The 13,499-nt window shown below is 38.4% G+C and overlaps 1 protein-coding gene across 1 annotated transcript in view; it reads left to right on the top strand.

The window, feature by feature from the left end:
• The window catches only part of utrn (utrophin), a 552,956-nt gene that overhangs the window by 81,786 nt on the left and 457,671 nt on the right, over positions 1-13,499 (top strand). Inside the window, exon 3 of the mRNA XM_028797890.2 lies at positions 5,499-5,560. Coding sequence (XP_028653723.1) covers positions 5,499-5,560 — 62 coding nt within the window. The remainder of the gene's footprint in view (positions 1-5,498; positions 5,561-13,499) is intronic.

The raw sequence follows: 13,499 nt of genomic DNA, 5'->3' as shown, positions 1-13,499 counted from the left end.
CAGTGTATTTATAAAGCGGCGTCAGGAATGTGGAGCTAAGAAAGAAAGGGTGTCCACGCAGGAACAGTAGCACTGCTTTGACGCTGGGTGCCGCCAGTCTGCAAAACCGAGCGGAGAAATTGCGTACGCCAAGGTATGAGTTACCGTGGAAATGTGCGTGGCTTTACGCCAAGTTTAGGTTTTATACATCGCGATTTGAGCGTGGAAACGGGAGTACGCAACATTTCTGTGCGTACGCACCGTTTATACATGAGGCTACTTTATCTTACACAGTAGTTTTCTAGTGTTTTTCTTGTTGCTGTTTACATTCTGATTGTTCCTGCTGAATTCATGATCATAAAGCCCTGTAGAGCATGGTGAAAGCATTACATAATGTTACAGGCACCTAGCTGCCTTCTGTTCAGGGCATATATAACACGTGCTGCTTTACAGTCATTTTTATCAATCCTCATGTTTTACATAGTAATATTCTGAATTTATTATATAAATAAGTAATTTGCCCAACCATTTATTTTCATAACCAGCTCAGGATTACAAGGACCCAAAGCTTATGCTTGGATCATTGAGTGCACGGCAGTAATCAGCACTGGACTGAGCATCCGTCTACTGCAGGGCATGTTTGTGAGCACACTCACACATATATGGCACCATACAGATGTCAGTAGTTAGGTTAACATGCGATTGGTTATGTGGGTGGAAAATCCACACAGACGGTTATGGTTATGCAATTCAAAACCTGATTTCTGAAAGCTTGAAACAGCAGCATTGTGTCATTTTGCCACACACCCATATACAACTTGTCAGTTTAAAATTTAAAATACATTTAATAAAATTGCATCAAAATTGACAGTTTCTTTTTAACAAATTTTAAGACTGAAATAAAAATTGTACAAACAGCATTTTTAAGCTTAAAGGACGAAATATATAATTTTTTGTTTTACAACAATGTGTACTTTAGTTTCTTTCAGTGTTTAAGTTTGTTGTCAGTTTCCTCAGTATAAAGGTGGTGTAAGAGCATGCAACCAGATCAACAGCTCAGATCACCGTCATTGGTTTATACAGTGTACATATCAAATTATATTTGCTTCAGCACTGGTGACATCACAAACATACAGGTTTTCTCTATAGTTTTCAAAGGTCTTACTTAGACAGACTTTTTTTTTGTTTTAATTTTTGCATTTCTTTGGTAGCATTAATGTATGTGGAGATAAATCCATCTCTTGGATGGGTTCATCTTCTTTAGGCTTCAGCTTCTTAATATACTAAAGATCACCTCTTCACAAGGTGTAAGGCACAAATGCAAAACTGGATCCTGCGGTCACATACATTTTAATAAATGCTGCAGGGAAAATCACTATATGATAATTTATGCATGAATTTAAAAATCTAAATAATAAAACTTTGAAAAAGCAGAGTAAGCATACTATGTTTAATAGATGATCTCTTGATAACCTAAATTTGTCAGTCTGCATCTTAGCCCGTAAGACTTGCAAGTAATGCACAATTTCTCATTTTCTAATTGATTAATAATTTTATTTAGAGTAAACACAGTGTGGTAGAAAATTAGATTACAGTCATATAAATTATAATTCCTGCAACTTATCTCTTGAACATTGGTGAATTTATGTGTATAAATTATATCTTGCATGCTTTCTATACTTAATTGTTTTTAAATTGTCTACCTGTTGACTATTTTGAGCTGTTTAATAAAATATTGTTTATCTAAACATCTGAAGAATCTTGCTAAAAGTATTCATTATCCAAAGGTGCATCTGTCAGTAAACAAAGAGAAAATCCTGAACAGAATTGCATTTGGGCATGTTCGACATGTTAAGTAAATATAAAAGGATTAACTTTAAAAATAAACTTTGTGTTGCAAATAAGTACACTTAAAATTCCTTATCTGCATAAGGAATCATCTAATGATGCATTTGTGGAAGGAACAGGAGACTTGGAATAAATTCTCTATGTAAAATGTTCTAAACCCAAGTATTGAATAATTTGTGTTACAATTATTAGAAAATAATTACCTATTTATTACTTTAAAAACAGTGTTAATAATTGAAGTCATATAACTTGTAATCTTGAATGATTTACACTCTGGTGTATAGGTTCAGTGGCATTCAGATTATACACTTCTACATTTTGTTCCATAGAAGGGTCCGGCTGTGAAGAAGCTTCATTGCTGCTGAGTGTGAGAAAGCCTTTAGTCTGTTTATGGTGGGTCTTTGTGAGTGTGTGACCTTCGTTAGATTGTTCATACATTCATGGAATAGCCACTGCCTTGAACTCCATGCTCAAGAATAAAACTCCATGACTGGACAGTCTCGACTCCCACCATCCCTTCCCCCAAATATGTCAAATTTAAATATATAAAGTGACAGTAAGTGGCAATTTAGATTGTCCAACACACAACCACACTTAGAGATGGTGGGTGTGTGTGTGTGTTTCAGTAACAAAGTCAAAGCAGGTTCAATAGAAAGCTCCATATGAAAGCTGTGTACCAATTAAAAGGCACAATTTCATCTGAAGCTGTATTAAGTTTGTTATTGTCAAAATAGTTCTTCTGCACTTCAGCAAAAGGATTATGAAGTTGGATTTACTTTGGATACAAAAAAAATGTTTTGATGATGTTTGCCATTTTAAAATTGACCAATTGTTAAAAAAAAGTATCTCTCAGTTTAAACTATACATGGAGGACCTTTTGTTTCTTAGCCTACATACATATATATTTATATGTCTTCATACTTCATATATAAGCATACAGCAACTCCTGTAAGAGAAGCTGCATTTTTTTCCTTTGTTACATGTATTAAAGCCTAATGGAATGACAAATTTTATTTTCTTCCTTTTATTCAATGTTTCTGTGTTATCTAAGCTAATTTACTTGAATTGTTTCAAATAAATAACATTTTCAGAGCACCCAGCACTGGGTTATATTGTTTATCTGCTGCTGAAATATGTTTGAGGTATTTTTGTCCATTGCTTCTGATTTTCTTCTTCAGATTGTTGTGTTTAGGGAAGCTTCTTTCTTTAGCACTGTATTAGTCCAAAGAACTGCTTACTTTTTTCTACTTTTGGAGCACAAGCAGGTTAGGTGACAGACAGCAAGTTACTGGTGGATATTAAACAAGTAACCTTATGTCTTTACTTAGAGCGTATTTACCTCTCAATCGCATTGTCTGCACTTTGATGTAATAGTTTATTTTCATGTCCCTTTGGTTCCATTTGTAAATTTTGACCTAATATTTTTTGATCTGCAATTGTAAATAAAATCTTATGTCATCTTGTTGAGATCCATTATTTTCTTGGTAATTATATTCATATTTAAATTTGACATCCTTTTAGCATAACCACTAGTTTTTGCCATGTTTTATATAGGAAACATTTGGTGTGTAACATTGTATTTAAATGTCTTTTTCCATTTTAAAAATGTACACTTGTGAGTTTTTAAAAGTACTGTTAGATGTAAGGTTTTATCATGTTTTAATTTAGTAATATTTTAGCTTGCAATTTCACTGTTTTCTTATATTTTCCACAAAAGACCCTTAATGTTAGTCACAAGTGTTTTTTTTGTACAATTTGCAGTTTACCTGTGTTTTGCTGGTTTAGTTTTGTTAAAGTACGGATTTAATTTTTAGTACTTGCTAATTTTTTTCCCCCAAACTAATTCGACTACCCTTTGAAAGAAGAAATTCCTTAATGTATTACTTTCATGTCACATGCCCAGCCACAGGCAAATTCCTGGCTTTTGTTCATGCATTCCAACACAGGAGAAAAGAGGCCATAAACAAAAGATGATGCCATTGCTCAGGGTAGTATAGGTGACCTTTGAACCTTGGTAATCTCATAAAGGTTTACATAGTCTCAGTAGTAGAATATTTTGAGAAATATCCTTATGAAACATTCTTGTTTTCACTTTTCAGTACAATTATCTGCATTAAATAAAACTTTCATGCTCTGAATTCTGACAAAGTCTAATAAAACGTAGAAATGAAGGTGTTTTGGTGAGCTTGTTACAAGATACAGTATGTGTTTAAAGGGGGTATTTAATAGTTTTTAAAATGTTTTATGTTAGTAATGTTTTTGAAAAAGTAATAATTAAGTTATTTACATATTTTAGTTTTATATTATTACCCTAAGTTCTTGTCAATAAGCCGCAGCTTATCTAAGGAAAAAAGTTGTGAAAATGAAAAAATAGAATATCGGCTTATACATAAGTCCGGCTTATACATCCATCGCGGGGGTTGCGTTCCAGAACCACCCGCGAAATAAGAATATCCGCGAAGTAGAAACCATATGTTTATATGGTTATTTTTATATTGTCATGCTTGGGTCACAGATTTGCGCAGAAACACAGGAGGTTGTAGAGAGACAGGAACGTTATTCAAACACTGCAAACAAACATTTGTCTCTTTTTCAAAAGTTTAAACTGTGCTCCATGACAAGACAGAGATGACAGTTCCGTCTCACAATTAAAAGAATGCAAACATATCTTCCTCTTCAAAGCAGTGAAGCAAACAAATCAATATGTCTGTTTGGCTTTTAAGTATGCGAAGCACCGCGGCACAAAGCTGTTGAAGGCGGCAGCTCACACCCCCTCCGTCAGGAGCAGACAAAGAGAGGGAGAGGGAGAGTTTGTTTTTCAGTCAAAAATCAATACGTGCCCTTCGAGCTTTTAAGTATGCGAAGCACTGTGCAGCATGTCTTTTCAGGAATCAGCTTTACAAAAGATAGCAACGTGAAGATAATCTTTCAGCATTTTTAGACGAGCGTCCGTATCGTCTAGGTGTGCAAACAGCCCCCCTGCTCAATCCCCATACGTCAGGATCACAGATAGTCAGCGCAAGAGAGAGAGAACAGTAAGCCGGGTAGCTTCTCAGCCATCTGCCAAAAGCGTCCCTTGTATGAAATCAACTGGGCAAACCAACTGAGGAAGCATGTACCAGAAATTAAAAGACTTATTGTCCGCAGAAATCCGCGATATATATTTAAATATGCTTACATATAAAATCACAATTTAAATGACCGCTACGCGCTCGTGTTGACTCGGCGACGCCCAGAGCAGAAAGAACGCGCTCCGGCCGCTCCAACTGCACCATGCGGGGAGTGAGAGAGACGGCAATATCTCACACTCTCTCCCCCTTAAAGAAATTAAATGGGCGCGAGTGCAATATCTCACACTCTCTCCCCCCTTAAAGAAATTAAATGGGCGCGAGTGAGACCACTGACCTCCCTCCCTTCTATTAGTTATAGGTTATAGTACGTTCGGCTTATCCATGAGTCCGGCTTATCTATGATACGATTTTATTTTAAAAATTCGTATGATTTTTGGTCTCCGGCTAATACATGAGTCCGGCTTATAGACAAGAACTTAGGGTACATTTTATTATTCTTTTTGAAAATGCTGCAGATTTGGTCATAATAGAAGTACTTTGATTCCTTTCTGATGATGTATATACTACCTTTCTTATTTTTGCCTTTATGATTCATAACAGATGAACATGATGCTGTACAGAAGAAGACATTCACAAAATGGATCAACACTCGATTTGCAAAGGTATGTTTTTATTTTTTCTCCTGTACTTGTTGATTGATTGATTTAGTACATAATGGTGAGCTGAGTACTATTTTAACTTTTATTTTGCATTAAACTTAGATGATTTGCTAGTCTATGTCCAAAATGTTTTGGATTTTCATTTAGTTTAATGTTTGCTTTTTATTTTATGTGCTAGGCAGTATTGAGAGCATTTGCTGTTTATCTTTATCCTATAAGGCTGAACAATTTTCTAGAACTCAATTGAACCCTAAATTCACAGTGCAAATCATTGACCTCCATTTTAAAAAGAATAAAAAAAACACAGTCTGGAGGGGGATACACTAAACACCCTATGATTCAAAGTATTCAGATATACAGTGATCCCTCGCTATATCGCGCTTCGCCTTTCGCGGCTTCACTCTATCGCGGATTTTATATGTAAGCATATTTAAATATATATTGCGGATTTTTTCCTGGTTCGCGGATTTCTGCGGACAATGGGTCTTTTAATTTCTGGTACATGCTTCCTCAGTTGGTTTGCCCAGTTGATTTCATACAAGGGACGCTATTGGCAGATGGCTGAGAAGCTATCCAACTTACTTTTCTTTCTCTCTCTTGCGCTGACTATCTGTGATCCTGACGTAGGGGGTGTGAGCAGGGGGTTGTTCGCACACCTAGACGATACGGACGCTCGTCTAAAAATGCTGAAAGATTATATTCACGTTGCTACCTTCTGTGTGCAGCTTTTAAGTATGCTGCATGGTGCTTCGCATACTTAAAAGCTCAAAGGGCACGTATTGATTTTTGGTTGTTTGTTTTTATCTCTCTCTGCTCCTGACGGAGGGGGTGTGAGCTGCCGCCTTCAACAGCTTTGTACCGGCGGTGCTTCGCATACTTAAGAGCCAAACAGCCCTATTGATTTGTTTGCTTTACTCTCTGTTTCCTTTGAAGAGGAAGATATGTTTGCATTCTTTTAATTGTGAGACAGAACTGTCATCTCTGTCTTGTCATGGAGCACAGTTTAAACTTTTGAAAAAGAGACAAATGTTTGTTTGCAGTGTTTGAATAACGTTCCTGTCTCTCTACAACCTCCTGTGTTTCTGCGCAAATCTGTGACCCAAGCATGACAATATAAAAATAACCATATAAACATATGGTTTCTACTTCGCGGATTTTCTTATTTCGCGGGTGGCTCTGGAACGCAACCCCCGCGATGGAGGAGGGATTACTGTATTAATATGTGGTTAGGACTAGATATTACTGATGTTGACATGATTAATTTCAGATTGACATGGGAAATTTTAAATGTCTTGTTTCTTCTGCAGCTCTTAATATAGATATTTTTTTCATGTGATTAGCCACATAAGGGTAGTGATTAAGTTCCACAAGATCTACATCTGGAAGCAGAATGGAGAAATTCAAAGATGATAGCTTGAGCTGAAAATAGTTGTTTGAAAGCATTTTGATTGAAAAAGTGAAGAAATCCACTGCAAAGTATGTAATACTGTAGTAAAATGCAAAGAGGCACATATACAGTGGTGTGAAAAACTATTTGCCCCCTTCCTGATTTCTTATTCTTTTGCATGTTTGTCACACAAAATGTTTCTGATCATCAAACACATTTAACCATTAGTCAAATATAACACAAGTAAACACAAAATGCAGTTTTTAAATGATGGTTTTTATTATTTAGGGAGAAAAAAAATCCAAACCTACATGGCCCTGTGTGAAAAAGTAATTGCCCCCTTGTTAAAAAATAACCTAACTGTGGTGTATCACACCTGAGTTCAATTTCTGTAGCCACCCCCAGGCCTGATTATTGCCACACCTGTTTCAATCAAGAAATCACTTAAATAGGAGCTGCCTGACACAGAGAAGTAGACCAAAAGCACCTCAAAAGCTAGACATCATGCCAAGATCCAAAGAAATTCAGGAACAAATGAGAACAGACGTAATTGAGATCTATCAGTCTGGTAAAGGTTATAAAGCCACTTCTAAAGCTTTGGGACTCCAGCGAACCACAGTGAGAGCCATTATCCACAAATGGCAAAAACATGGAACAGTCGTGAACCTTCCCAGGAGGGGCCGGCCGACCAAAATTACTCCAAGAGCGCAGAGACGACTAAGGTCAGTGTTCACGACTCCACCATAAGAAAGAGACTGGGCAAAAACGGCCTGCATGGCAGATTTCCAAGACGCAAACCACTGTTAAGCAAAAAGAACATTAGGGCTCGTCTCAATTTTGCTAAGAAACATCTCAATGATTGCCAAGACTTTTGGGAAAATACCTTGTGGACTGATGAGACAAAAGTTGAACTTTTTGGAAGGCAAATGTCCCGTTACATCTGGCGTAAAAGGAACACAGCATTTCAGAAAAAGAACATCATACCAACAGTAAAATATGGTGGTGGTAGTGTGATGGTCTGGGGTTGTTTTGCTGCTTCAGGACCTGGAAGGCTTGCTGTGATAGATGGAACCATGAATTCTACTGTCTACCAAAAAATCCTGAAGGAGAATGTCCGGCCATCTGTTCGTCAACTCAAGCTGAAGCGATCTTGGGTGCTGCAACAGGACAATGACCCAAAACACACCAGCAAATCCACCTCTGAATGGCTGAAGAAAAACAAAATGAAGACTTTGGAGTGGCCTAGTCAAAGTCCTGACCTGAATCCAATTGAGATGCTATGGCATGACCTTAAAAAGGCGGTTCATGCTAGAAAACCCTCAAATAAAGCTGAATTACAACAATTTTGCAAAGATGAGTGGGCCAAAATTCCTCCAGAGTGCTGTAAAAGACTCATTGCAAGTTATCGCAAACGCTTGATTGCAGTTATTGCTGCTAAGGGTGGCCCAACCAGTTATTCGGTTCAGGGGGCAATTACTTTTTCACACAGGGCCATGTAGGTTTGGATTTTTTTTTCTCCCTAAATAATAAAAACCACCATTTACAAACTGCATTTTGTGTTTACTTGTGTTATATTTGACTAATGGTTAAATGTGTTTGATGATCAGAAACATTTTGTGTGACAAACATGCAAAAGAATAAGAAATCAGGAAGGGGGCACCACTGTATAGTGCTTACTTTATATAAAACAAGCATACTGCTTGCAAGATCAGAATGTAGCAGGCTACTATATTGACTGATGACAGTGGCTCTAGATGGAATGTAGTATCCTGTCTCAAGATAATTGATTAGATAATGTACCTTTCCAAAATTCACTAATTATATGTATTGTTCTGTCAGGGTACACAGATTCTGTGCGATTTCCTGTGATTGCTGGTCATCAGGATTTTCCTTACTACTGTTTTGTGTTTGTTTTAGTACAGTTTTACATGTATTGCAATGAACGTCATCACCCTTTCTCATGAAATGGTCCCAAACCCAGGCTCATTAAGTCACTTCGCTTTTACTGAAGTAATCTATTCAGCAGCTGGAAATTAAACAATCTGGCTTATAGCTTTAATGTTGCCCTCATTTGTCTGCTTATAAAACAATATGTCTTATATTAAATCTGTATAAAATGTTGTAATGTTGTACAATTTTCAACACAAATTTAATTCAGAAATTGTGTTCAGTTTAAACATTTAATGCGACTTAATCAAAAGCTAATTAGCATCCCTGGTCAAGAAATGAACAATCAGATGCCGAGTGTAATTTAAAATAAATAATTGGGACTCCCAAAGTGTTCAGGCTCCGAGTAGGCACACATGTGAGCGTGCACACGCCACTCTGAGCTTGATTAGGGTGTTTGGCTGATCGCGCATTCATGTGCAAATGCGCTCAGTTCAGTCAGTTGCCTCATTCACACCTCAGAGTAGGTGGAGGATAGTACCTGCACCCAGTCAGAGCTATAAAGAGAGCCTGCAAAGCAGAGGAGGTGGATCAAAAATGAAAAGGGGAGGAGAGAGAGAGAAAATGAAAGATCAGAAGTTAAGGAGGATGAAAGAGCCAGGACAGTGAGAAGCCTGTGCCATAAAGAATGGAGACAGGTGGTTGGGAGTATGCCCCAAGGAAGTGGGTGGCCTGTGCTTGAATGTGGGGCTGGAGAAAGCACGCTCTGACTGAGCAATGTAGAGAGGACTTAAAGTGGCACCATTGTATGGCATCTCCCCTTTGACACTGATGGACTGGCTAAGGGGAAGTGATACTAATGCCAGCAGGACCCCAAACCCAGGACTGATTGGATGTCTATACCTGTCGGAGGGTGTCTCCTCATGTGGTAAGATCCTTATGGGATAAAACTGAGGAGACACCAGGTTTTAGAAAGAGGCATGGGGTTTGTGTCTGCTTTCGAAGAAGAAACCTGCCTGGGATGTTAACCTTGTTTTTAGTGAATTATTTGTTATTAGTGAATTATTTATTATTCTATGGATTATTTGTTTATTGAAATTGTTTTGCACTGTACTTTTTGGGCACTGGTTTTAATAAAAGCACTTGACCCACTTTGCACTAACCTCTTGCTGACTATGTGTGTCCTCATTTACCTGGCTCATCCTTGGGTACGTTGTCGACATTCTGGGTTCAAGAGGCTCCTGAAAACAGCCAGAGAGAGTGGATCTGACCTGGACTGTCACATACCCCTATTGCCCCTTGTTACCTGAAGTAGCTAATGAAGTTTTGCTGATGCTGAAAAGGCTCTTTTAAATAGTGATTTTGAAACCACTATAATAATCAAAGGAAAATCAGGAATCAGTAGTTATTTTTTAGTTGTTATTAATGTGTTAGAAGACCAGCTTTTGCTTCCTGTGATGGGTATAACATAAGACAGCAGTCAGTGAGGAATCTTTTTTTGTTTCTACTGTAGCAGGTATGGAAAGTACCTTTGTCTTTGTCAGTAGCTCATTACTTGGTTGCTGATTAATCAGAGCAACTCTTTCATTCAATACAATATATAAAACCTCACCTTTTCAGCTTTCAAATGATGCAGTATTTTTCCTAGTATGAAGATGTGTTTGTGATAAGCTGAGTCCACATGCACATTTAAAGTAGTGGTTATTATAGCATTTTTAGCTTATCGTGGTTTTTAGTGCTCCATTGAGTGACAATGTGGTGGTTGGGTAATGTCACACCGGTGATTGGCACCAATTTTCCAAGTTGACCTGTTACCTCAAAGGCCAGCAAGTTAGAGGGGGCTTCTCAGGACCTGCCTTAGATTAAACTGGCACTATACCGAGTTGGATAATGAATGCTGCTTTTTTTTGTCAAAGTACACTTTCAAAAGGAAGCAGTCTAATGGCAAAGTGCATGTCCAAAGCTGCTGCAGGAAGGGTAGAACAGAGCGCTACGTTTAAGGGCCTGATGCCAAAGAGGGCACATACGCATGCAGAGAGTGAAAGTAGGAAAAGTTCACTGCAACTTACCTGAAGAGGTGAATGACCAGCTGGCGCAATGTAGTTGCAAACACATGCATCTGCGAACAAAGCATGGTTTAAAAAAGTGACATTGCATCTGATCAGAGGAGGATACGTGTTGCGTGACACAACATTGTTTACTATTGGTGATCCCCTGGAGACATAAATAATGATTGGCTAGGCAGAAGCAGCAGTGGTATAAAACTGAAGTCCAGACCACCTGTGGTCTTCTTTTGACCAGTCTTTGGGCTTGTTGTCACTTCTTTTTGCTGAGCAGGTAGAACAATGAGAAGAGCTTTTCAAAAGTTTTTATCTATTAGTGAGGTCAGCGTACTTCTGAATTGTATATATTTTCTGGGTGTAATTAACCTGTGTTTGTGGGTGCTCACCTTTTCACCATTGTCTTTGTACATCATTTTTTTTACCTTTTGTTTTTGATTAATTTTCTCTCTGTCCTTCATGAACTGTCTTTTGAAGAAGGATCTGAAAAGGATTTGTGTTTATTTTTGTTGGATTTTTTTTTTTGCTTTGGAGCCACTGTAATTATTGAATATTGTACTTATTTTTCTTTTTTGTTAATGTTCTTGCATTGAACTGTATATATCCATCCATCCATTTTCCAACCCGCTGAATCCGAACACAGGGTCACGGGGGTCTGCTGGAGCCAATCCCAGCCAACACAGGGCACAAGGCAGGAACCAATCATGGGCAGGGTGCCAACCCACCGCAGGACACACACAAACACACCCACACACCAAGCACACACTAGGGCCAATTTAGAATCGCCAATCCACCAAACCGGTTTCCTCCCACAGTCCAAAGACATGCAGGAGCGCCCGGAGGAAACCCATGCAGACATGGGGAGAACATGCAAACTCCATGCAGGGAGGACCCGGGAAGTGAACCCAGGTCCCCAGATCTCCCAACTGCGAGGCAGCAGCGCTACCCACTGCGCCACCATGCCGCTCAACTGTATATATTTGCAGGACATTATTGTAAATAGTTATTGGCACATCTGGAATAAACCAGATTTCTGTTTTTTTGGTACATTCATCATTTGTGTCTTTCTTCTCCCATGTCCTGGTTGTTTGGTTACGGCTAGAGGTGCCCATAGTCTGAAACTGTGCAACGGTGCCATTGCACAGGGCACCACAGTATTTCTGGTGTATGGGACTGAGAATGGTGTCAGGCTACCGTTCTTGTACTGCCTCTGTTACCTTGCTTATACGATTACACATTTTCTAGACCAGATTTATCAAGTTTTCTTCTGTTTATTCTCATTTTAAAAAAAATGAAGGTTGGTATACAAGACAGACTAATCATGTACGACGAGGCATTGAATGTAATGTTTCATGACAGTAGCAGTGATTCTTGAATTCACACGTTCTGGTTGAGAAATAGAAACTTTGACTGTAGGTGAAGAAAATTGGCATCAGTAATTAAAAGTTGAATACATTTTTATGTTGGTATTTGGTCTTTCCATGTTTATTTTAATTGTTTATTCAGTTCTTATGTTTTGATTCCTCCATATATGAAACCTGCATTTGGAATTAAATACAGGGTCCATAAATATTTGGACAGAGACAACTTTTTTCTAATTTTGGTTCTGTACATTACCACAATGAATTTTAAATGAAACAACTCAGTTACAGTTGAAGTGCAGACTTTCAGCTTTAATTCAGTGGGGTGAACAAAACGATTGCATAAAAATTTGAGGCAACTAAAGCATATTTTAACACAATCCCTTCATTTCAGGGGCTCAAAAGTAATTGGACAATTGACTCAAAGGCTATTACATGGGCAGGTGTGGGCAAGTCCGTCGTTATGTCATTATCAATTAAGCAGATAAAAGGCCTGGAGTTGATTTGAGGTGTGGTGCTTGCATGTGGAAGATTTTGCTGTGAACAGACAACATGCAGTCAAAGGAGCTCTCCATGCAGGTGAAAGAAGCCATCCTTAAGCTGCGAAAACAGAAAAAACCCATCCAAGAAATTGCTACAATATTACGAGTGATAAAAACCAACAGTTTGGTACATCCTGAGAAAGAATGCAAGCACTGGTGAACTCAGCAACGCAAAAAGACCTGGACGTCCACAGAAGACAACAGTGGTGGATGATCGCAGAATCATTTCCATGGTGAAGAGAAACCCCTTCACAACAGCCAACCAAGTGAACAACACTCTCCAGGGGGTAGATGTATCGATATCCAAGTCTACCATAAAGAGAAGACTGCATGAAAGTAAATACAGAGGGTGCACTGCAAGGTGCAAGTCACTCATAAGCCTCAAGAATAGAAAGGCTAGATTGGACTTTGCTAAAGAACATCTAAAAAAGCCAGCACAGTTCTGGAAAAACATTCTTTGGACAGATGAAACCAACATCAACCTCTACCAGAATGATGGCAAGAAAAAAGTATGGAGAAGGAGATCAAAAGCATACCACATTATCTGTAAAACATGGTGGAGGCAGTGTGATGGCTTGGGCGTGCATGGCTGCCAGTGGCACTGGGACACTAGTGTTTATTGATGATGTGACACAGGACAGAAGCAGCCGAATGAATTCTGAGCTGTTCGGAGACATATTGTCTGCTCAAATCCAGCTAAATGCA

This window comes from Erpetoichthys calabaricus, chromosome 3 (genome assembly GCF_900747795.2).
Source record: "Erpetoichthys calabaricus chromosome 3, fErpCal1.3, whole genome shotgun sequence".
In the NCBI taxonomy this organism is placed as follows: Eukaryota; Metazoa; Chordata; class Cladistia; order Polypteriformes; family Polypteridae; genus Erpetoichthys; species Erpetoichthys calabaricus.
This window is presented reverse-complemented; position numbering and strand designations above follow the sequence as displayed.